General features: G+C 41.8%; 2 protein-coding genes across 3 annotated transcripts; one reads left to right on the forward strand and one right to left on the reverse strand.

The window, feature by feature from the left end:
* The first annotated feature begins 4 nt into the window (after positions 1-4).
* On the forward strand, positions 5-15,504 carry DNAJC2 (DnaJ heat shock protein family (Hsp40) member C2). 2 transcript variants are annotated; one of them, XM_054631056.2, is made up of 17 exons: positions 5-146; positions 775-876; positions 1,453-1,528; positions 2,237-2,335; positions 4,550-4,691; positions 5,840-5,920; positions 6,643-6,708; positions 8,574-8,665; positions 8,766-8,887; positions 9,701-9,850; positions 10,148-10,236; positions 10,323-10,392; positions 11,950-12,134; positions 13,293-13,393; positions 14,352-14,459; positions 14,728-14,882; positions 15,384-15,504. In XM_054631056.2, exons 2-17 carry the CDS (start codon positions 844-846, stop codon positions 15,456-15,458), a joined length of 1,644 nt encoding a protein of 547 aa, XP_054487031.1. In that variant the 5' UTR covers positions 5-146; positions 775-843; the 3' UTR covers positions 15,459-15,504. The 2 variants fall into 2 exon arrangements, with proteins under 2 accessions (XP_054487031.1, XP_054487029.1); XM_054631054.2 differs by having other exon boundaries at positions 14-146; positions 686-876.
* A 112-nt stretch (positions 15,505-15,616) lies between these two features.
* On the reverse strand, positions 15,617-24,046 carry PMPCB (peptidase, mitochondrial processing subunit beta). Its single transcript, XM_054631058.2, has 13 exons — positions 23,894-24,046; positions 22,407-22,547; positions 22,046-22,132; positions 21,453-21,582; positions 20,899-21,097; positions 20,170-20,249; positions 19,490-19,602; positions 18,736-18,879; positions 17,662-17,822; positions 16,300-16,385; positions 16,138-16,226; positions 15,838-15,913; positions 15,617-15,742 (listed from the first exon to the last, which is right to left on the reverse strand). The coding sequence occupies exons 1-13, from the start codon at positions 23,981-23,983 to the stop codon at positions 15,678-15,680; spliced, it is 1,461 nt and encodes a 486-aa protein (XP_054487033.1). The 5' UTR covers positions 23,984-24,046; the 3' UTR covers positions 15,617-15,677.
* Between the last annotated feature and the right edge of the window lie 982 nt (positions 24,047-25,028).

Genomic DNA, 25,028 nt, shown 5'->3' on the forward strand with positions numbered 1-25,028 from the left:
GGCGCCGCACGCCGCCGCCGCCCCGGAAGCGCTGCGGGCGCCCCACGCGCCGGTGCCGCGGCAGGCGCAGGCCGCGGCCATGGCGCTGCTGCGCGGCCCCGCGGCGGACGGACAGCGCTCGGCCGTCACCAGGCCGCTCTCCGCCGGTAGGTACCGCGGGGCTGCCCCCGGGAAACGCCGCCCTGGAGCGCCGGGCTGGGCGCTGGGCTGGGAAATCGGCCGGGCTGGAAGAACTTTGGTGTTGATTTGAGTTTAATTGTCTCCGTCTGGCGTGCGGTGCCGCCGCCGGGATCGTTGCTGCCCGTCTGCCAGCAACAAGTCTGGGTTCTTCCGAGGGAGGGGCCTGGGAACGGGGAGCGGGAACGCGGGGAAGATCAATCCTAATCTAATATCACTACCGCGGGTGCCTCCTCCGCCGCCAATAGGACCGTATTTAATATCTTTTGACACGTGCGTCCCTTTAACTCGAAATCACCTTTCCAGATGTGAGAGCGCGGCGAAGCGTTGGGAGCTCCCGTCTGATGGGAACGTGTGCTGGTTCCTGCACTCTGGTGTATGTGGAGCCAAAGAAAAGATTTAGAGATCTGTGATGCTGTGCTTGTGGGGGTTTTGATGGGGTTTAGTTTAAAAAAAAAACAAAAGTAAACCACAGAAGGTGAAGTTGCTTTTATGTTTTTGCTTATAGCATCAGTACTCTGTCAAGTGGAACCTGTGGGAAGATGGTTTGAAGCATTTATTAAGAGGAGAAACATAAATGTTTCTGCCTCTTTCCAGGAGCTAGAAGATGAGAAGGAACTTTCTGAAGAATCGGGGGATGAAGAACTGCAGCTTGAGGAGTATCCTATGTTAAAAACTCTCGACCCAAAGGACTGGAAGGTATTCATTCAGTCGATATGGGTTACTGTCACCTAGTTTGGCCCATCAAGGTTATATGCCATGCCCAGGTGCTAAAGATCTCCTTGCTCCTCCCCTCCTACACTCATGTGAATCAGTTCATGTCCCTTATCTTAATATCTGGTGTGTGAAGGCAAACACATCAGGATAAGATCTTAGCTTTGAGCTGCAGCTTTTTATTTTACTGCCTGAAAGTATTAAGTGTCTCTTCTCCCTGTCACCATCTCCTTTATTCTGGAGTTATAGTGGCACTCTTAATATTAACAACAGCAATTCAGTTTTCCAATAACTGAATTTTCTAGTGCTTCAATCCAATTTAGATAAAGCTACTTGGATTTCTATGATAGTGGCTTAATTTATTGATATTCAGTTATTCAGTAATTATTCAATAATTTATGACAGTTGTTCCTATAGTCTTTTCCCAGTTTTTTGAGAGAGGGAGGAATTCTCCCTCTTGCCTTTAAGAGATGGGGAGGAAAACTGCTTTTCTGTATGTGTTGTGGTGTTTTAGGTTGTATTTATGAGTGTTTATTAGGCTTTGTGGTTCTTTTCTCTCAGAATCAAGACCATTATGCAGTTCTTGGACTGGGAAATATACGATACAGGGCTACGCAGAAACAAATCAAAGCAGCTCGTAAGTACCTGTCCCTTATAAGCAAAACCTTTTTTTCAGATGTGCACAGTGAAAATACCTGCATGTTGTGAACAAGGTTTTTACTGTTTCCTAGGCCTAAAAGTCTGACTTGTGTTGCTTACCAGCATCTTAAATTTTTATCACAGTTCTGAAATCCAGAAGCCTAAATGGAGGGAGTTAAAAAATTTCATATCTCTGTTTCTGGGAAGTGCAGCAGCATTCACAGGCTGTAGCATTCTTGCTAAATTTACTTTGGATCATGTTCAGAACTTCAGTAAAGGGATGGAATACAATTTTTTGTTTTATCTGAACTATTTTGTTTTTCATTAGAAATAACAACTAAAATGACATTAACTATTTTTAATTTTTTCAGTTATGAAGGTAACTGTATACTTACAGATACTAAAGCACTTTGCTAGGTATAATAAAGTCTCAGACTTCTTCAGATGTTGAGGTAGAATAGAAAATAGAGTTTCTGAGTTGTGGTGATTTTATGTCCCAGCAAAGATGAAGCAATGTTAATTCTAACTATAGTTTTAAATCAAAGAAAATTCATTAACTTTTGTTTTCTGCCAGATCTGACTGTTTGGTTTGTATTTTTATTTAAGTTTTGAATTAGAGAAATGCCAATTGGAATTACTGTGTGACTTTATAGTTTGAAACTGTTTCTGATTAAGCATTTCTAACTGTAATGCATTTATTTGTTAGATAAATCCATGGTTTTGAAACATCATCCAGACAAGCGAAAAGCTGCAGGGGAACAGATAGGAGAGGGTGATAATGATTATTTTACTTGCATAACTAAAGGTAAGCAATTGATCTCGTTTGTTAGATACTCTCTCAATCTACTTGATCATCAGAAACATATTTGTTGGCTTCATTAGGATTTTAAGGAATTGTCAATGAGTAAACAGCTGGAGGAGTTCTTTTTCCATTGTAGAAAACTGCATCAACAGATCACATTAGGTGTAACTTCCCAGTGGGTAGAAGCAGGAAGGGAATGCAGCTGACAGATGTTTGGCTGCTGTTGCAGTGGTGACAAAATGTGACACTTGCAGCAGTGCACACACAGATGAACCTCTGGAGGTGGCCCCATACCTGGGATGAGCTAGTGAGCCATGGAGCAATTCCCCACAGGCACCAGCAGCAGTTGGAAAATCTGAATTCTAATGTGCCTGCTCTGACAACAGAACATGTGTTGATTTGATCCAGGTCATCAGTTTCTTCAGCTGCTCATTTGTGCCCACAGATGAGCAAGTGAACTCAATTTAATAACATTTCCCTCTTGCCTTGGTGGTGGACTCAGCAGTGCAGGATTAAGGGCTGGACTCTGATTTTAGAGGCCTTTCCCAGCTTTAATGGTTCTGTGACCCAGAACACCACTGCTGGCCAATTCCAAACCCATAGGGGCTGTTCTAGGTCTATGATTTACATCTCCAGGAATGCTTGGCTTTTTCATTTATTTTAAACAAATTTCACTCAGTAAGGTTGGAGTAGGAGGAAATCTTGGAATTTGTGCTTCTAAACTTCCTTCTCTGAATGTCTCCTAATACTAGTTAGTGTGAGATATGTTAGACAAACTAATATTTTCAGCCTTCTTTGGAGTTTTCAGAAGGAGGAAGGTTGCCAGAGGAAATAGTTTTTCTGTTGCAGTCCTGTCAGAAACTGTCAGATATCTATGATGAGATACCTGCACATGAGTTCAGGAAAATGCTCTGTGTTCTACATGCAAGGAGCAAAATATCATAGAACCTTCCCTCTTGACTGCTTACAATCCAAGTTTGGGGCTAGACAGAAGGGAAAGCACAAAGTAGCCAAGAAGAGGAATAATGCTGTCAGGCAGCATTTTGGAGGAAGGAAATCCAAAAATGCAATAGTAGGAAAGGGGGACCTGGAGTAGGAGCAGACAGTAATGAAACAGGGAGGAGAAACTTGGAAAGGTGGGAGAACATAGGTCGGACTCAGAAATTGGTCTGACAAAGGAATGTGTGGGAGATACAGAGCTGGGGGAGCTGAGTGTGTGGGAGTAGACCTGGGGATCTGTTGGTGGAAGGGACATCTCCTGAATGGAACAGGAACCAATGGATGTGCACAGATTTTCCAGCACCAGGAAAACGGTGTGAGGGTTACTGAGGCAGGAGAATTGGGGTCATTTGGAGTGTTGGTGGAGGGAAGTCCTTTCCCAGAGGGAAAGGGCAGACTGGCAGACAGCAGCTCACTGGTGGCCACTGTCATTCCTTCATCTCTCCACTGAGATCAGCTTACAGCACTGCAGAGCACCAAGCTCTGCTCCAGGTTATCACCTCCCACATCAAACCTTCATGGTGCAGTGTCCTCTGGCAGGGGTGCAGGCACAGAAGTCCATGAATGATTGCAATACAAATTTGATTTCTTTGACTTTTTATTCTTACTGAAAAATAGCGGTCATTGTAAAACGCCACACTTCCTTGAGAAAAAAGTAAGAGTACTGAAGCTATAGTTTTTGTGATTTATAGAATATAAAATTAGTAATGTGATGCTCCACAACTGCTGGGGTGTAAGAACAGGAAAATGGGACTGTTTCCATGTTTTGGAGAGTTTGTGTGGAGTTCTGTATTCTATCAAAGACGGTACAACTTCATCATCATTTGCAAAAATTCTAATGAATGGTTCCTGTTCTTGCCCCTTCTGACAACACATGAACTCATGCTCTATGCCCTAGTAGACCATTTTGTCAATATATCTGCAAGGATCTGGTGTAGGATAAAAGTCTGAAGATGTCATGCCCAAACTCCCAGCATCTGAACAAAATTTACTGCTATAAAGTTAAATATTGTCTGTTTTGTTACATCTTAATGGTTAAATGTGTCCTTTTTATAAATGTTTTCCTCCTACTTAGTTTAGCAGGAACAGACAGCAATGCTTTTTGGTGTCACTAAAATAATTAAATATCAAGCTCTACAAGAACACTACAAATAGATCAAACACAGATCTGAGAACATCTTTTTAAACATTTACAACCTTATGTCTGGTAACTTTCAGCTTATGAAATATTATCTGATCCTGTGAAACGACGAGCATTTAACAGCATAGACCCAACTTTTGATAACTCTGTACCTTCCAAAAGTGAAGCAAAAGAAAACTTCTTCGAAGTTTTCTCACCAGTTTTTGAAAGAAATGCCAGGTAAGCTGTGTCTGACTGCCTCTGCTGTTGCTGGAGAATCAGCATTTGCAAACTCTTTTGACATTGTGTTTGTAACAAGAGATGTATTAATCCACTAGAAATGTAATACAACTAAAATAGTTGCAATTATTTTTTATTTTATTTTAAAATAATCTGAACTGTTAGCTGATGGCATTGAGTTTGACCCATGCAATTCTTCAAAAAGTTCTCAGCTTCCCATTACCTACTACCCTTTTTGCACAACTCATTGTTTCATCTTAAAATTACTTACAATACCAAAGGTTTGTGTGCTCCTGATAAAAATTCCTTTTAAAAATTACTGTCTTCTGAGAGTGAGACATTAACAGAAGACAGTAGTTACAGTCATGATTTAGCTGGTTAAAAGAGAAGACAATTGTAGCTGTCAATATTTGGTAGTTCTCTATATTGTGTGACTTTTTTTCTTCATTTGATTCATGGTTGACAATTAACTTGGTATTAAGCTTGTCAAAATAGAAACTTGCCAACTTTTCCCTGTATAAAAGGGCTTAATTACATGAGGCACTTTACAACATTCTGAACAATTATTGTTTAAACTAGTCTTACTGAATCTTATTCCATAGACTTCAGACCTGGATCTGTGGTTGTCAGATGAAGTTTTTCCCTTTTCTGCAGTGAGAGTTAATGCTGTGTCATGGAACAACAAATTCTAGAGCCTGTGGAAGATTTCCCTAGAAAAAAATGCAGTGGGGGCCAAGTATGCATTATTCCCTTGTACTCCAGTAGAATGTGTGGGAGGCTTCCTGTACCCTGCCAGAGAGCTGAGTTATTCACAGAGCACTTTGTGGCCACTTTCTGTAGGCTCCTCTGCCAGAAGAATGTGTATGGAGAATTGAATATCCACAAAGATAGCTTGTGCTCCATCAGGTCTTCTTGAGGCACAAAGCAGGAGGCACTCAGGCAGGAGAAGGTTGCTTTTTTGGGGAAACTCACCCAAAAAATGCCCAATCTGGAGGATACTTAGGAGGAACTCTCCTGTTCTGTTCCTCTTTCCTGGTGCCCCCTCTGTGTTGGTGGGAGAGAATCTCAGGTTTTGATTCTGTGCTTAACAAATGCCATGTTATGAAGATTGTATGTATTATTTCTTGAATATATCCATGTATTTTCAGGTGGTCAAATAAGAAAAATGTACCTAAACTTGGGGACATGAACTCCTCATTTGAGGAGGTAGATGCATTCTATTCCTTTTGGTAAGTCAGCTGGTGCCTCTGTTTCTATTAAAGACATGCAGTATAAAGGGCTTGCAGACCCTTTGGTGTGTGGGTTGTTTGCTGTGGGCTGTCCCAGCCTCCTGATGTCACAAAATTACCCCATAGCTGTTTGTGCCTTCCACAAACTGAGCCAGCTTTCTCCTGGCTAATCCATCCACTTGTAAATTCACAGTTGCAGTGGGAATTTCTGACCATGGTGGCTGAGAACTGAGCTGACCCACAGACTGGAGGTCAGGTTTATCTCACCTAACCTGTGTTTTTAGTGGAGACATCTTAGGAGTTTACGCTCCCCTAGCAAAGGGAGGTGTGTTTAGTCCAAAAAAGTCAGTCATGTTTTTGGCTTGCTTTACCTCCTAAATATGGGTGCTCACATCAAGATGAATTTCTCTCTGAACTCTACTGACTGCGCTGCATTTCCACTGCATGTGACAGAAGTGTAGACAGCTGTAGACATTTAGAGTGGGCAAGACCAATGCCATCCTGAAGTAGGCTAACCCACAGTACAGAGAGGTGTAAATCATATCCTGCATTTTGACTTAACACAGTGGAATCACTGTAGGTGCAGAATAATTGTAAATTATGTATTATAAACTGTAAACATCAGTACATTTGCCTATAAACACATCCAGTAAAAATGTAGCTGATGTTTAACAGATTTGCTGTTTTTTCATTCACTTTTCTTTTTCTTCAATTTATTTTAGGTATAATTTTGATTCCTGGAGAGAGTTTTCCTATTTAGATGAAGAGGAAAAAGAAAAAGCAGAATGGTATGTAAATAACAATAATTTTGACAGGAGACTGAGAGGTTATACAGCAAGATTTTCCAACTTCTCTTAGACTGTAAGTCATAGGAAGAAAGGCAGCTGAGCCAAGTCTGAATTCCACTCTCCCAGCTTAGGGGTCAGTCATGGAATTTGAACTGAACTTACTGTGGGCTTCTTCATGTAATTGAAGTAGTTCCTGCTTGCCTCACAGAGGTATATCTGATGTGCTTTGAAATGTGTGTTCATTTAAGTCCAGACTTTGAATTCCTGCCAGTCCCAAGCACAGGTTGAACCTTGAGCCAGGACAGAGTGGATGAGCATGCTGGTATCATTTCTCTCTTTAACTTGTACTGAGAAAGTGATACTTCCTAGAATTTGGAGAGGTGATTTCTGATGGCTTGATGCCAAAAATTACGTATTAGTTGATGTAGTGATAGTTGCTGAATTACTCAAGACCATGTTGCATTGGAAAATACATTGTGGTTTTATCCTTCCTACAGTTATAAACACAGAGTGTTCAGGTTGGAGCTTTGGTCTAACACAAATCTCACAGGACACAACCTCACTTAGTAATCCTTGTGATCCTTAGTAATGATTGTGAGACCATAATTTGCATCGTATGCATCTCTTCTTCCAAGTTTGGCTAGAAATCAGTTTTGTATTTAGATTCAGTGGTTGGCTTTCTTCCTGCTGGAAACTGCCATATTTAAGCTGTAGCTGGGCATTTGTCTTCTCTTGTGCCTCTTCCTGCTGCTGGATTTCTTGAGCCTCCCCAGACCCACTGTTCTCTCTCCTGTGAGGATTCTGTGAAGGCACTGTAATCAATTCCCTGTCACTTGTCCCTGTGGTACATGACACAGATGAACCTCTAGGCTTCTCATTGGAACAGTCTTGAATTATTTGCATAGCTCTTTTTTTCTGCTCATTCCTGTCATTAGTGTCCTTTCTCAGTCCTTTCTCAAAGATGTTTAGACAAATGGTACCTAGTCTGCTGTACTTAGGAGAGAGAACTACATTACAGCTGCTGTTCACATGGTCATGATTCTTGCTACCCCTTCTTGCCAAAGGTGATGTTATTCATGTTTTAAAGCTTCAATCTATTTATATTAGTCTCCTTCTCAGTTATAGGGATTGTTTTCTTTGTTCTGAGGTAGAGTGGTTTGGGTTTGGGTTTAAATACCTCATAGTTCCAACTTCCCTGCCCCCTCTGTTGTTCTCTATGTGGCTGTGTGGATGAGGCTATAGAACCCCACTAAAAATTTGCCTCTTTCTTGACAGCACTGGTAAATATTTCAGATTATTTAGTCAGCCCATCAATTACCTGAGCTGTATTTCAGTGGAGTGAAAATACAGGGTCCCAGGGTCAGGTTTACTCATCAGAAAACCTACCTCTTATATGGTATACAGAAACAGTAGAGAAATGTCATTTACCCAGAGTATCATGCTACTTCATGGAGTGTTGTTCCTGTGCAGATGAGTTTATGTGACATGACTAAATTCTGCAAAACGAGATAACTGTGGCATTGTTTATACTGCTGTCCTTTAATTAAACCCTATGCTAGCATTTCTGTTGTTTAGTTTGAGTTTAATGTTAGGTAAGCAAGTGGATTGCATTTTGAAAATAAAGTCCATGATCTCATTCCCTCCAATGACAGATAAACAGCTTGCTTTGTCAGGTTTATGTAACTATGTAAACACTTAGCATTTTGTACATGAGCTCAGAGCCTGAAACTTAACTTTTTGAAGTCTATTTTTGAAGTATTCACAGAAGAACATCTGTGTGGGGGGAACTATTTAAGAAGCTTGTTGATGAATTTCTAACAGTGGCACTGTAAAGCATTAGCACTGAACTATGCTTTCCCTTTTAGTCGAGATGAAAGGAGGTGGATTGAAAAGCAGAACAGAGCTGCCAGAGCATTAAGAAAAAAAGAAGAAATGAACAGAATTAGGACTCTTGTTGGTGAGCACACAAACTGCTGTTCTTTAAAGAGAGATTCATTAACTAACTGTGGAAGTCTCCTGCTTTTATTCTATACATGATGCTTCCTTTCTTCTGCCAGACAATGCATACAGCTGTGATCCCAGGATAAAGAAATTTAAGGAGGAAGAAAAGGCAAAGAAGGAAGCAGAGAAGAAAGCCAAGGTAGAGGCAAAACGAAAAGAACAGGAGGCAAAAGAAAAAGTAAGTGAAGTACTTTATTTGGGTTGAAAAACTGCTTCATTCACACCTGCTGCTTCAGGTTCTACATTTGCAAGAAGACTACTGACAGAATTATTGGGGTTCAAAAATGTGTTGTTGTTGATGCCTGTGCAGCAGGCAGTGCAAGGCTGGCAGCCTTCTGACAATGAGATGGAAACAAGGAATGCAGATCTGCAACAAAACACCTTTGAAAACTGAGTTCTTTTGTTGCATACACTTCCTGGCTTCAAGGCAAGCATTAAGTGCATAAAATGGGTATGTCTGCTTGCCTTGTGCATGTGGTTTGTGAGTGGTTGGTTGGTATGAAATGCTTTGAGGAAACAGAACGTACTTGATAAATATGAACAGTTTGGAGAAGATGGCTCTAAAAGTACCGGAATGAAAGGGAACTGCAAGGTGCAAAAAAGTAACTTAAAAGACATTAGAACACTGCAAAATATGTCAGTAATGATGCAGGAGAAATACTGGACCATGAAGTTTATACTCCTGAGGCAGGAGTAGGAAATTATGCACAGTTTTGTATCTTGGTTGTAGAGGAAGTCAGGATTTATAAACTGAGGGTCCTCACAGGGAGTACTTGACTTAATGCCAGATGGTATAATGTGTCATCATCTCTCTCAAAATTCTTGGAAAACCAAACATTAAAGTATTTATGCATTTTAAACTCCCAAACACACCAACAAACCTCCACCCAAACCAGAAACAACACATTTTGATGTTGGATGACTGAATGACCCTGTAACAATGTGATTTGGATGATTTTTTTACTTGCATTTTTTTTCCTTTTGATTGCAGCAAAGACAAGCAGAATTAGAAGCAGCACGGTTAGCAAAAGAAAAGGAGGAGGAAGAAGTTAGGCAGCAAGCATTAGTGGCAAAAAAGGAAAAAGAGATACAGAAGAAAGCAATCAAGAAAGAAAGGCAAAAACTCAGAACAACATGCAAGGTATTTAACTATTATTACAATGAAATACAGGTTACATCAGACAAATTACTGTCTTTGCTTAGATCACACTGGATCACATGTTTGCTTGTTCTTAGGGCTGGAGATGGGTATGGAAAGTGGGTTTACTAAAAAAACAAAATACTAAAACATACTTACATGCATATGAGTTATTAGTAAAGCTGACCAAATAGGTCCAAACACAGCAGTGGCTGAAGAACACTGTGTGTTAAGCCTTTGTCTGAAGGAATAGGACAATAAAGTTCAAGAACTTTGTAGAACATGTATTTCTGCTTCCAGAACTGGAATTACTTTTCTGATAATGAGGCAGATTGTGTTAAAATGATGGAGGAGGTGGAAAAGCTTTGTGATCGTCTTGAGCTAGCAAGGTAAGTCTTCCTGCTGCTGCTTTCTGCTCCTTTTGATACCCATCTTTCTACTAGCTCTCCATTGTAACTGAATAATTTATTTTTAGTCTGCAATGCTTGAATGAAGCACTTACATCCACAACAAGGGAAGGAGGAAAGGCGGCTGTAGTAAAACAGGTAATTATGCTGAGTGTCGAATCAAAGTAACAGAATAACTTGTGAAATCAACCTGTCTGAAGTGAAGTAAGATACAGCATAGCTGCTGTGGAATCATGCTTGGTAAAACACAAGGACTTGATTTTCAGAGTGCACAGGCAGAGGGATCTCTGCTCCATTTTACATTGTCCAGTTCATGGCTGGTCAAATTAACAGGGCCAGCCAAGAAAAAAATACACATTTTTATTTGTAAAGAACACAAAACCTACCTCTTATATGGTATACAGAAACAGTAGAGGAATTTCATTTTGCCCAACAATGTGTAGCTGTTCCCTTGAGGAAGGAGGGCAGTCTCTTCTTATGCAAGAAAAATCCATGTCTAGTGTCTGTGACTTGGGGATAGATCCACAAAAGGACTTAAATGTGCTGCAGGCTGTAGGCACTATAAGGGCTGGTAGGTTGGATACCAAGGAATAGGAAATGCAAGACACAAGAATCAAAATTTACCAAAACTCAGCAAGGATCTGCCTATGTTTGCCATCAGGGAAAAGCTGCTTGAACTAAAAGCTGAACCTACATCCTGCAGAAAGAGTAAGGTGTATCCTCATCCACTGTGGATACACAGCTGTGAACTTTTTTCCATGGTGGGGAATATGATCTGCCCCCATCCCAGGGTCAGGTTTACTCATCAGAAAATTTAAGACTGAAATGCCTCTTATTCTGCAGGGGACTGAATTCAATATTCCATTCTCAAGGAAGGTGTTCTAAATGCAGGACAGTCCTCTTTCTATCTGTTAAAACTATTCTGCTAAAAAGTTTCTATCAGGTAGCTTTCCTTTTGCCAGGAAGGTTTTATGAAATAGGTTTCTTGCTCTTGCCATTGGGCATCCTGCCAACAGCCATAAGTGCACAGCTCTTCTAATATTGCCAAGATTGGACTGGGCCCACTCACAAGCTGATGATTAAAGATGTGTCACACCACAGTCTTGAGATGTGATTACAGGTCACAAAAATCTGCAGTGGGTTAACTTAAGTAGTTTTTAGCTAAAAAACTACACATGGCCATCTAACCCTGAGTACACAGTTAGTAACTAAAATCTGGAGCTCACTGTAACTTAAAAGTTCTCCATTACTATGGCTGCACTGATATAATCAGGCTTAGATACCAGTTAGGCTGGAAGATTTGAGAATCAGTGTATTCAACATGGAGGTTTAATTGCCCTCACTGGTCTTAATGCTTTTGTGGATCTGTCCCTCTAAGTCAAGTGTTAGCCTAGACATTCATACAAGATTGAAAACTTTTGCTTTAATTCTGGGGGTATTCATTTAATTTCCTAGTGAACCTGTGATGGATTTCTGCTATTAACTCTTAATCTTTAAATCCTAAAAATATACACATGAAATGAAGGGAAATAATACTGGAACAGATAAGCTTCTCTGTTTCCTTACATATAATACACAGAACAAAAACTAAGCAAAATCCAAGGTTCAAAGGAAGTCCAGAGAGGGGGTTGTGTCACTGGAAAATGTAATAATAATTCAGTAAGTAAATAAATAATGCTTATTTGCAATCTTTAGATAGAAGAAATAAATGAACAAATAAGGCGAGAGAAAGAAGAGGCAGAAGCTCGTATGCGCCAAGCAACAAAGAGCTCAGAAAAGTCAACGACTGGCGGTGGAGGGGGAAGCAAAAACTGGCCAGAGGATGATTTGCAGTTGTTAATTAAAGCTGTGAACCTCTTTCCAGCAGGGACTAACTCAAGGTACTTCTCGGGTTTGGTGCTAAAAGCCCTTATTAACAATTTTTAATTCAATAACAAGCATAATAAAATATTTTCAGATCATCCCAAGTACTTTGTCAGTATAAGGACTCCTAAACATCTTTATTTCCCTTGGCTTGAAAGCAGCCAGTGGTTTCTTTTTCCCTGGTACCAAGCTCTGTGTGTCACTGGAGTTACCTCTGGCCCTGTATCTTGTTTCCCCCCAGCCTTGGGCCTCAGTCCATTACCAGGATGGTGCTGAGGTGCCTGTTTGCAAGGGCTTACTCCATGGTAGGCTCACTCCTTAAAGTGGAGAACAAAACCACACCAGTGACTGGGGTGCAGCTGGGTAGGAATACAAGTGTGCAAGCTGCTTCCAGGGGCTCCACAATGAATGTGAGGCTGGTTTCTCCTCTACATGGTAGGAGGAAAATATCCCAAAATAGCAGTTACGTGCACCAGCTTTCTTCAGGGGAGAGCCAGAGGAAAAAGGAAGGGCTGAGATTTACAGAAAGCAGCACTGGCACTCAGCTTACTGCTAAGCAACGACAGGAGCACACTTTAAATACTTTTTTCCCAGGAATGAAATGCCTTCTTCCATTTAGGATTACAAAGATTTCAAACATCCATTACAAAATTTGGATGCTTACTGAAAAAAACCATACTCCATGGAGATGATACCAGTGCCTGTTTCTGCAGTTCAGCAGTCAGGGCTCCTGTCTGAGCAGCAGTACCTACTGCCTCCATTTTCTAAGAATCCACTAGGAATAATCTTGGGACTAGGGCTGTTCCAGCTCTCTCCTGTTTAAGCCCCTTTACTTGATGTTTAGTTATTTTTATGGGGGCAGAGGACATAGGGTTAGTAACTACTGAGCCCTTCAGTGCAGCCTGCAGTATTTAATGCCAGAGGTGTTTAGGGAATTCAGGATAACCCCATCCTTTTTCTGTATTGGGAACTGAGGAGTTCACCCAAGCTGATTGCATTCTTCAGTTAGTGACTGAAAGCTTTCCAGAACAGCTACTCTGGGATTTTGCACATATTTAAATATGTTTGAACTTACTCAGGAGTTTATAAAAATGTGCACAGGAGCTTGACCATAGCTTATATGAAGATAAGGTATTATGTAATATGCTGGTTTATCCTTTCTGTTCTTGCTGTAGGTGGGAAGTTATTGCCAATTATATGAACTTGCACTCTACTACTGGAATAAAACGAACAGCAAAAGATGTCATCAATAAAGCAAAGAGTCTCCAAAAGCTTGGTATCTATATTACCTTATTTTTGTAATACATGGTCTGCCTGCTTCTGTACAGCTGAATTTTCTGTGACTGGAGCTGTGTTTCTTAAGAAAATCCTCTGTACAGCCCCAAAAGCAATGTAGTTCAGATGGAGGATTTAGAGGAGAATTTATGTGATTCAGTGTTTTCATCCTAATGGCTCTTTTGTAAGTCAGCACCTCACAAGCAACTCTCAGAAACTCTCTTAGTGTAGCTTGATGCACTGATGTCTGGGACACATGAAATAGCAGGGCTCAAAGAGAGATAAATGGGCCTCTCAGAAAGCTCCCTACAAAGGAAGGCATCTAAAATAAATGGAACTGATGAAGCTCTAGATATTCTTTAAAAAAATTAATGGAATCCAACACCAGAGTAAGACACCTAAATGAATGTGGCTCATCTCCTCTTCAAAAATGAATATAAAAATGAAAAATGAAGCAGAGAGAGCTCTGGAATAAGGTCACAAGGAAATTACACATTTCACTACAGAAGGAAAAAAAATCCACTAAATTTTCAAGAGATTTCTGCATTACAAACCACAGAGTGGCACAAGGAGCACCTGGATTTTCCTGCCTCTCTGACATGGTCATACCCTGGGCAATGCATGAGTTTTGTGCCACAGCCCTTGAGAGAATAATCCCTCTTGATTTTGGGGAAGTTGCAGATTCAGGTTTAAGATTATATGGAACAGTTATTCCTCTGACCACTCTAAAGCATGATAAGGGTTGGAAAACCTGACACTGAGAAAAGTTTATTGGACCCTGAATGATTTTTTTTAAATCTACCAACATCTTTATAGTCATTTTAATGTAAGTAGAAATTGGGGTTTATGATTTTGTGATTATTGTAATTAATCTGCTAGAGAATGTTGTTGTTGTTGTTATTACATCTAGCTTTAATAGTCTTCCAATAATTATTCTCTTTAATGTCTGTTGTTCATAGACCCTCATCAAAAAGATGATATAAACAAGAAAGCATTTGACAAATTTAAAAAAGAACATGGTGTGGTGCCTCAGATGGACAGTGCTGCCCCCTCAGAACGATTTGAAGGTAAAGGTGAAAAGGGAGCCCTTCTTGTGCACTTCTCTCCCCTGGGTCTCTTGGCATGAAAGTAACCCAGAACTTTCTCAAGATTTGCTTACAAACTTTGACAGCAAATAAGTGATCCCATCTCTGGTGCCAGATTTGAGGGTTTCTGGTACACACAATACACCCCAAAACTTCAGGGATTTTAAATAAACTATAATATGTTTTACAATATTTTCTAGACTCTTTTTAAAATATCTCTCCTTGCTGTCATTTCTGCATTTAAAAACAGGATCACCTCTAGATTCATCCCCTTGGACTACAGAAGAACAAAAACTTTTAGAACAAGCATTGAAGACTTATCCAGTAAATACTCCTGAAAGATGGGAGAAAATAGCAGCAGCTGTTCCAGGCCGGTCAAAAAAAGACTGCATGAAACGATACAAGGTGAGGTCCCTCACCTGCTCCTGGGACTGGCTCCAGGCCAGGGCTTGAGAGAATCCTTTGCTTTTGCTGTTCCATGAGATACTGTCCCAGAGACAGTATCTGACACACGCAAAATGATGGAATCTTACAGGAAACTTTTTAGTTTTGGTAACTCAACCCCAAAAGAGCAGCAAGGAGTAAATGTTCCTCAGTGAAAATAGTGCCTCTGGAAGCTGGGAAGGAAAGTCTGTGTCAGGAAATTTGTTTTACAGTTTGACAGCAAGCTCTAGTAGATCAAGTCCTATCCCTAGCCTCCTGTAGGTAAAGTTCCTGCTACAGGAGCATTGACCTTCCATTAATTGATTTGTTTCTAAGGGAAATTGCTCGACAACATTAAACTATGTAGATTTCTCATTATGTTGAGAAGTAGAGTGTTTCACAGTGAATATATGTAGGGTTCAAAACTACAGCATTGTTCACATGTGTTTAGTTAAGTTTCTTTTTTCCCCACCTTCTCTTCAGGAACTCGTGGAAATGGTCAAGGCAAAGAAAGCTGCTCAAGAACAAGTGATGAATGCTACTAAAGTCAAGAAATGACTCTTACTGACAATCCTTGTTTTATAATAAAAATGCAAATACTGTACATGTTTCCATTCCTTTCTTCATTATACAGAAACACAGGAGGGGCTGGTTCTTGACTTTTAATCTTCTCAAAAGCAACCCCAAAGTTTTAAAAGGGTGTAGTGGATTTGTTGGGGTTTTTTTTGTTGTTTTCCTGGTTTTTAAAGCTAAAATATGCTGAAGTTCTTGTATTCACTACTCACGACGCCAATACATGCCACTGCAGATTTTGCTATACTCTGGAAGTTGTTCAATTGGACCTGGAAGTTAAAGAAAGTTGGCCATGACACATGCTCAACTCACAGCAAGTGCTCTGGAGGGGTTATGGGAGGATAGGGAAACTTAAATCACATACCCACGGCAGCAACTGCAGGATGCTTATCATAGATGTACTTTGTGCAGATTTCTCTAATAGTCTGGGCATCTATAGCCTAGAAGGGGTAAAAGAGGCATCTTTGTTACAATCCCATCTTAAAACCATTTCTGCTCTTAATTCTGTATAATCAAAGGGAGCAGGAAACAAAACCCTTGGAAGTTTTCTCAGTTGGAAATGTTTTCTCAGCTGAAAAAGAAATACAATTTCTATGTTGTTACTTTCTGTAGCAAGTAATTTTCTTGATGGCCTTTTAAAAGTTGCAACATGAGTGCCACTTACTTCAATTCTTGCCTCAAGTTCTGGAATTGGGATTCGGCGCTTGTAACACAGCATTTGTCTTCCAATGTCTTCACAGATTGGTGTGGACCCTAAAACAGGAAAAAATCCTTCAGTTATCAGCCTATGGCTCCACAAAGAGTAAAAAGTTCTCATAAGTCTCACCATCAAGTTGTAGCAGCATATTTGTCTTTAGAAGATTTTTTGCTCGAGCTACTTCATTTTCTGTAACGCTGGTGCAAAGTCTTATCCTGAAAAACAGTTTCAATCCAAAGGCATTAAATAATGGCAAGCTGTAGCACCCTGTGAATTGCCTGTGATAAAGAGGGGCAGAGGCATTATTGCACCTACCAGGCACTACTCTTCTGTAGACAAAGCTGGTAAGACAGCTTGGAAAACTAGCCATGGATACAAAGCAGCAGCCTAAAAGCAGGGGTTTTGGATGCATATCAAGATACCCAAGAGCAAGCTCTTTCTCTTAGAAGAGGTGTATTTCATTTTATTAAATAAATATTTTGAGGTAAGTGCATTGTGTACTTGTTATCTTGAGAATGGAGGTTGCTAAGAAAGTAGAGCCAAGCAACTGGGTAACAGCAATTAGCTAGAAGGCAATCCAGCTTCCTGGTCCTCTCTTGGTGAGGTAATAATTTGCCACACTGCCTATGGAACATTTTGTGAGGAGAGGGGGATGCTGAATAGAATTTAGTATTAAGCTATTAAATAGCTTAATACTAAATTCTTGTCCCAAGAGTTGTCTGTATCTTCCCTGGTGCTAAGCTGCAGCAAACAGAGTCAAAGTGATAACCTTTTTCTCCACCACTTAACAGGGATTTCATAGAATAATGGTATATAAGAAGTGATTTATGTGATTAAAGAAATCCCTCATTTTCAAGACTTGTTTCAACTTCACCCACTTTAAACCAAGTGCTTTTAAGTAACATATATGTATGTGTTTTTAATAGCATCTGCAGTTCAAGCTTTACAGTCATCTATGGACATCCTTCAAAACAGATTTAAGCCTCAGATGAATGAATATTGTCTAGAATCATAGGTTTCAAAATTCCATATGTAACAGCTCAACTTTCCCTGTGTATTCACTAGAGCTGTCTAACACCAGCACATGATACATCAACTGCAGACTAAAACTGTCTGGTAACTGCACATTCATTATTCTCATCCACAAATATTTGCTCTTTCAGTGGTGGCACTTGCAGCTCACAGGCTGCACAGTGACTGAGTAGTATATTAAAAGGTCTGACAGTTTCATGACTTCTGTCATTTGCCAGTCAAAAAAAAATCCCTGCTGTGTTTTCTCATGCAAGAAACAAAACCTACATCTTAAGCTATTCACTCCAAATAATGGTGCCAAAAACTGGGTGCTGGGACTTGGCTTTGGGTGCCAAAGTTTAGAATTTGATGCATTTGTTGTTCCCAGGCAAGCCCAAGCAGAGAAAAATATTCTCTTTATTTTTGAATTGTATTCCTCCAATAAAAACAATCTTTTCAGAGAAACAGTTGGTAGCTTACCATTCTTTCTGAACAAAGTGCACCATGTCCTGAATAGTGGATGGCTCACAGACCATATAGAGTCCCCACAGCCCTGTGTCAGTGTAGCAGGTGTTGAAGGACTGGAAACTGTGACACAGGTTACCTTGGCAGGCAATCTGAGCAAGTTTACTGGACAAATTCTGCCGAGGCAAAAGAAAAAGATATTACTTTGTGAAGTTTTTTGAAAGCTTACTAGTCACCTCCATGATTTCCCATTTTCATGTCAATGATGACTGAACTTGCAGTAGTAGCTACAAGGTTAACTATCAGCTCTTCATTTCAACCCTTTTTTTCCATGTAATATCACATTTCAAAATAACACCCCAGATTTGAGCCAAAATCACAAAGACACTTAGGTTCAAGAAAGGGACAGTTAATTGGTGATACCCAGAAGTGTGGCATTCACATTCTCTGAAAATGACTCCTTTGCCCAGGATGTTTCTCCAGGGAAGCTGAAAGGCAGCGAGAAGCCTCAGAGAAAAGGAAAACAATTCTTATCTCGTTTGCTTCTCCTGTGTTGTGCTCATGTGAAAGGTGTTTGGAGATTGTTTACCCAAGGTGATTGCCTGATTGAACTCTGGTGTGAGTTGTTTTCACTCTTTGGCCAATCAGGGCCAAGCTGTGTCAGGACTCTGGAGAGAGTCACGAGTTTTCATTATTATCTTTTTAGCATTCAGTAAGTATCCTTTCTGTATTCTTTAGTATAGTATAGTATTCTTTGACATACTATAGTATCATAAAGTAATAAATTGGCCTTCTGACAACATGGAATCAGATGCATCATTCCTACCCTTTGTTGGTGGCCCTGCATTCACGATACAGAGGTTCTGATGACATACAGGTATAAAATATCCTACATTCCATGAAGGCTGGCAAACCTCAAGTCACCTCTACTTTGGTGGTTTAGAACCACTTCCCAAGACTCTCCTACATCCTGGGTAACAAACCCTCTGAGACTCACAACTGGATGCCCTTTTCTGTCCGGGTAGTACCCAATTCAGGATTTCCCACCAACCTCAGCGAGAGCAGGATGGTGCTTGCAGGTTCACTCACCACTCCTCCTCCAAAGGAGCGATCCCAGTTCCCTATCAGAGTGTTGGCTACCATGAGGGGGATGGTGTCAGGGTCTGCCCAGCCAGCTGCTTCCACGGCAATGGCCAGGTGTGCCAGGGGCATCTTGTCATCCCTTATCCGGATCTGCAACACAGCACAGCAGCTCCAGCGCAACCTGCACAGGCTCAGGCACAGGGCAAGGCAAACAACAGAAATCACACTTTGCCACTACAGCTGGATTACAAAACATGCACTAAAATTAAAGTATATGGAGATTAATTCGACATCAGCCTTAACTGCTCCCCTGGGGCAATTTCAGATCATTTTGCCAATATACACAGAGAAGCATTACAAGTCATTTTACGACTACCAGCAGCAAGGAAATCTGATGACTTTATAAAATCTAAAAAGAGATGGGAATAGAACGTGGATGCCTCAGTTCTCTGCCACATCCTTTAAATGAGTGATTCTCAATAAGTGGAAATGCTCCAGTAAGAGGAGAAAAGGAAAGTAGGAGCAGGGATATGGAAGGTATTCCCCCAGGAAGTGATGAAGAATAAAAAGTGGTGGCAGTGAGGCTTATCCAAGAGAGAATGGGAAGTACTGCTTTGGAAAGCAGCTACTCCATTGCCAGCACTGGGGGCAAGAGACCTTTTCATGTGCTGAGTCTGTGGCAGAGCAGCCCTCTCTCCTCACCAGAGAGCACATGTCAGGGGATGTAAGGGCCAGCCCAGAAAGCCACCCAGCAGCTTACCTCACTGCCTGTGAAGCTGCAAGGTGGCAGGGGTGGCAGTCCTCCTTCTGGAGCAGATGGCAAGTTTCCAAAATGGCACTTTGCCAGGTCAAGTAGTTCATCGTGAGAGACCCCTGGACAAAGGTATTTCACATGCTTTGTGATGTTACTCTGTAAACAGTTATTTACACTGCTGCACAGTTTAAAGACTCAACCAAGCAGTAATTTTTTGTGCCCCTGCATTAATACCCCACCTTCAGATTCTTCACACGTTCCCTTTATACAGAGCAACATCATCATGATTCCCCCTTCTTGGTTCTCTTTAACAGCCTTCCACTAAAACTACATCAAATCAAGCTCTTTGCTCTCTGTGAAGTCTCAATGTTATTTCTTTCTCTCTTCATTCCTTTCTATTCCCCTCTTCACACCTTCTAGGACCCTTTTTTCCTCCCCACATGGAAGAATGACTTTGGCCTCCAATTCACTTCTTGTTCCTGATTTAAGGCTTCTGGAATATTACTGACAGGAAAAGGGAACAAAAGCTCAAAGGGTATGAATGTACAAAACACACAGGGCTACAGAGGGCCAACAACAAACAGGACCTGCTGAACAATGGGTGATTCACCATGTGGTTCCTACAAACTCAGGCCATGGTTTCAAGCACAGTTTCATGTGATCAAGGGTGAGTATCCCATACTGACCTCCAGCAGCAGCCAAGACCATTCTGGGTCCTTTGTAATGTGTTGTTATGTACTCCACCAAGTCATTACGATTTATGGATCTAGAAACAGGAAAGAAGACAGCACTACTGAGTCAGTAAAGTTTACTGGAGTAAAAAGAGAGAAATGTATATAACAAAACAATTATCAAAACAATTAGAAGTGCTGCCAATGTTCAGAGCAGAGGCAGAAAGCTAAAATAAGGCTGACTTTCTAAAAAGCAAATACAAACTGAATAAAAAGCTCTTCTAGCTTCCTGAGGAGTGAGAATTCCAACTCAGCCAGGTGGAGACAGGATGCACTAATTTAATGATCTCCTTTCCTTTGAAAGCAAACACTGTGTGCTTACAATAATGCCCAACATGTGATCTATAGGAAAAAGAACTATTTCCAATTTTGTGCCAGATGCACTTATAAGAAACAGGAGAAAAATATGGCAAAAAAAACCCGAAGTCATGCAGAGAACATCTGAAGTTCACATACCCTTTGATGCCTGCCTACAGGGAAATTAAGGCAATACAGGGGTTCTACTTACTGAATATATAATTATATATATTAACATATATATATATATAAAATTATATTCAGTGCAATTTCAGCTGCCCTCCAGTATAAAAATGAAATCTGACACTGTTCTCTAAATTTTTAGATAAGTCTCTCAATATATAAAAGTTGCCACACAATTAAAGACAGATGTAGTTCTGGACATACTTGATATTTTCAGTGGGTCCTAAAATGGTCCGTCCTAGGGCTGTGTTCTGGTAGGCTGTGGCATGAAGGTAATCAAAGACAACTTCCTGCAAATTGGTTTCAACCTCTTGCATCTCTCGCAGTATAACTCCTCGCTCCCGCTCAATCTCTGCCTCTCCCAGGGTGCTGTTCTGAATTATGTCAGCAAGAATTTCCACAGCTGATTGCAAACAGAGATGGAAATGAAAGAAGTATTTTCAGACTACTAGAAAAATCTGGTTCCAAAAGTGAAACCCACTTCAAAGAGCAATAAAACTAGCAAGGGGACAGGAAGAGAGAAGTCCAAAAGGTATCTTATCTAAGGACTCTGAAGAGAAAAATATTTCAAATATAAGCGTCCCTGCTGGCTCCTCTCCAAACCCATATTCTCACGTTCTTTTGAAGCTCAAGAACAGATTTTTCACCAGGCAAGGGAGGGACTGTAACACTGCAAAAGCATCATTCTGTGTCATCTCACTGGAAGCTGGATAAGCATGTTGTTCTTTGCAGCTTTTCTGATGAATGAGAGCAATTACCTCTTGGTAAGTCTTTTGAAAAAGCCTTTGCATAATACACAGTTTGTTCCCTGGACGTGTACGCGTTCAGATGAGCCCCCATGTTCTCAATCTCTAGCTCAAGGTCTAACTGAGATCTCTTTTTTGTTCCCTGAAACAGAACAATAACAAAATCACATTAAACCCTTCAAATCATCTACTCATCATTACTACTTCTTGTCTGAAAAAGTCATGATCAAGAGAAAGAAAATGTGTTCTGGAAACATAACAGGCATACTAATCTTTCCAAGCTTGAAAGTCAGATATAAATCCTACTGTGTTCCCAAATGAAAATAAACTGGCTAAAGGGTGACTGTGTCTTCTAAGACTACTATAAGAAGGTAAAAGTGAGTTAAAAATTAGATCTGTGTAATCCATAGTTGTGTAACACATAGAACTAGGATCTTTAGCTTCATTTTCTAATGGAAACCAAAATCTTAATTGTCCATGTTATTTTTCTCATTCCAATTTAAAAAACTTATTTATACAATTCTGACAAAGTTTTTATCATTGATCTTTAAAGATAAATAACTTAAAAATTCATTGTAAATGTCTACATCAATATTTACACTCACCTTGAAAGCCATATGTTCAAGAAAGTGAGCAGTTCCATTGTTCTTCTCATTTTCATATCTGCTTCCAGCATCAATCCAAAGTCCAACCTCAGTGAAGAAAAAAAAAAAAAGTCATTTTCCCAGCTAACAGCTTTGCTATGGCTTTTTCCTTAAACAGAGCAGGTTTTCAATAAAAAGAAAATTTTCATCTTCCAAAAAATTTAATTACAAATCTACTAAAGCCTTAAGACTTCTAAGTCCTGGCTTAAGTTCTAGGAAACAGTTGCTAATAAATATTGAAATGCAAATGCAATTTAGTTCCATGAGGAAATGAACACACTGGAAGAGACATAAAAACCCCTTCCTTTTGTAAGTCACTTACTGTGCATGTTGAGAGTCCAGAGTCTTCAGAAGCTACTTGCAAGCCATTTTCCAAAGGACTCACCCTAGTTTCAGGGACATTTAAGATTACTTCTGTTGCTGCTTTGGAAACTGTGCACCTCCCTGTTCCAACATGCACACCCTGGAAAGGAAAATCATCAGTCACCTCAGATTGTTTAGTTATATCCAAGGATGCATTTCTGAAAAATGTATTGCTGAACTCAAGCATTAAGTCCATGGATCCTTCTTAAAGCATGCATTTATAAGGGAAAGAATTCAGGACTGCTATTCATCTCTGCTTCACACAAGGGAAGCAGTAACCTGAATGAGAAACAAGCCCTGAAGATAAGCACAAGTGAGGAGATGCATCTGCTGCCTCCAGGCTGACACAGGAGCTCATACTCCCATCAGCTGATACTCCCAGCCACGCTTGCTCCCCACTGCTGCCAGCAAGAGCCTGCAGGACCTTTACCATCAGGAGTTCTCCTGAGTACCTGCTTTCTAAAGTGAACTGAGGTACAGCCCAAGGGCCTCTGCCAGGACTGCAAATCCACCAGCCATTGATCAGAGCAGCTCAATCAGGGGCCAGTTAAAGCACAATAAATGAGAGCAGGGTAGAAAAGAAGGGAAGCAGTTTTTCAGAAACAAGAAATGCAAATATGTTTCCCAAATTCAAGCAAACAGCTATCTCAAAAACTGTGATTTCAAATGTTTCAAATAAACAAAGATTTCTCTCCCCATGTAACTGCCCTAAACATGAAAGCACAAAACCCAGCTCTCAATCCCTCTTCCTAAAATAGATTAGATCTCTTAAAACTCACTTACTTCAGAATCTCAGCACAATTTAAGTTTGAAGAGAGCTCTGGAGGTCTCTAGTCCAACTTCCTGCTCCAAACAAGATCAACTTGGTCAGAGCACTTTGCTCAGGACTTTTTGCACCTGGGTACTGACAATCTCCAATGGTGAGAAACTGCACAGCTCTGTGAGCAGCCTGCTCCACTGCTTGACTGCCACATATCCAGTTTTTCCTCTCTTGTTTCAGCTTACACCCATTGTCTCTCATCCTGCCACTGTGACAGGCCTGGTTTTATGTTCCTTCTAGGTGCTGGGCACAGACTCTTCTCACAGGTCCAGATGAAGCCATGGCTTCTCCAGCCTGAACAAGGTCCGGACCCTCAGCCTCTCCTCACAGGGCACATGTTCCAGCCCAGTTCATTCCTGCTGAGCATCCCCGGTTCCCTGACACCGCCCTCACACTGCGGAGCCCCGGAGCGGCTGCCGCACACAACCCTGAGCAGCGCACACCGATCGCTCACTACACCTCCCGCCGAGCACCGCGCCGCGACTACAACTCCCAGCATGCACCGCGCCCCACGGCCTCCAGCTCCCCGCGTCCCCTCAGAGGCGGCCCGGGCACCAGTGCTTGGAGCCTGCCACGCTCCCCGCGCCTCCCTCCGCTTCGCTCCGTTCCCCTCCCCGCCGCCTCACCCGCTGCGCTGCACCGGGCGCTCGCACCAGGCGGGCGGACCAGGGCAAGAGAAGCCGCCGGGCCGCTGAGCGTGCTGCAGACGCCGCCATCTTGAGTCTGTGGTGGGCGGGGCGGAGCGGGCGGCCTTTGGGGGCGCGCAGGCGCGGGGCAGTTCCAGCCGCCGCCGCCGGGGGGCGCAGTGGGGCAGCGCAAACCGCATAGCCGCGTCCCGGGGAGGTGGGACTCGGGAATCGGGAATGGGGAATGTCCCGGGTGGGAGGGAACCCGCGGGGACCGCCGAGTCCAGCTGCTCGCCCTGCACAGGCCAAGCCCAGCCATCCCACCGTCTATCTGAGAGCGTTGTCCAAGCGCTCCTGGAGCTCTGTCAGGCTTGGGGCTTGGTTTTAATGGTCCCGTTCTCCTCAGTGCCCCAGAGCAGGTAGGTCAGGAAAGCATTTTCCTGCCGATATCCCATTATGGCCACGTTCAGCAAACACAAAGCGCTGCCTTCAGCTCCGGGAGCTGCCGTGGGCACATCCCTGCGCGCTGCGGCTCCTGCGGCAGGGCTGGCTGAGGGCGCTGCGCTTCCTGCGGGACGCACCCGCTGTGGCTGGGAAATCCCGAGGCTGGAATAACTTGGAGTCTTCTGGGAGAATGTGTAACGGAGCAGAGACACTTGTCACGGATAGCAGGGCTTCGTGCAAGCAGTAAATGCAGCGCCCCGCCGAGCCTGGGCCGGCGCTGGTGACAGCACCAGACCCTGGACTCCAAAGGGCCGGGAATGGTCCCTCCCAGCTGCCGGCGGCCGGGACGGGCTGGTGGCAATGATGCTTGACAGGAGCCACATTTGGGCTGGGAAAAGCTCTGGAAGTGTACCAGTGGAAGCAATTTCAGTGCCTAAGATTGTTCCTGAGCACGTTTGGAATGTATGGCTGTAGATAAATAGGTACCGACATGCAAGAAGCAGCGCTCGGTTTTGACTTTGTGGTTAAATTTTTTACAATTTTTAGGAAATTTTCATTTGGCTAATCAAGCATTATCTCAAAAATGATGGAGAACCAGGGTGAAATTCTGTTATTTGTCCCACAGTATGTTGAGTGACACAATGCAAAGAAACAAAATACTACTTAAAAAAAAAAAAAAGAAAATAAATCT

The sequence above is a fragment of the Agelaius phoeniceus genome, chromosome 5, assembly GCF_051311805.1.
Source record: "Agelaius phoeniceus isolate bAgePho1 chromosome 5, bAgePho1.hap1, whole genome shotgun sequence".
Classification (NCBI taxonomy): domain Eukaryota; kingdom Metazoa; phylum Chordata; class Aves; order Passeriformes; family Icteridae; genus Agelaius; species Agelaius phoeniceus.

Coding starts and splice junctions, on each gene's coding strand:
- DNAJC2 (XM_054631054.2), top strand. CDS start 80: ATGGCGCTGCTGCGCGGCCCCGCGGCGGACGGACAGCGCTCGGCCGTC. Junction 147..685: donor CACCAGGCCGCTCTCCGCCG/GTAGGTACCGCG, acceptor TTTTGCTTATAG/CATCAGTACTCTGTCAAGTG. Junction 2,336..4,549: donor TTTTACTTGCATAACTAAAG/GTAAGCAATTGA, acceptor GGTAACTTTCAG/CTTATGAAATATTATCTGAT.
- PMPCB (XM_054631058.2), bottom strand. CDS start 23,983: ATGGCGGCGTCTGCAGCACGCTCAGCGGCCCGGCGGCTTCTCTTGCCC. Junction 16,386..17,661: donor CACTTTGTTCAGAAAGAATG/GTAAGCTACCAA, acceptor ACTGTTTTTCAG/GATAAGACTTTGCACCAGCG. Junction 16,227..16,299: donor TATGCTGCTACAACTTGATG/GTGAGACTTATG, acceptor TTCCTGTTTTAG/GGTCCACACCAATCTGTGAA.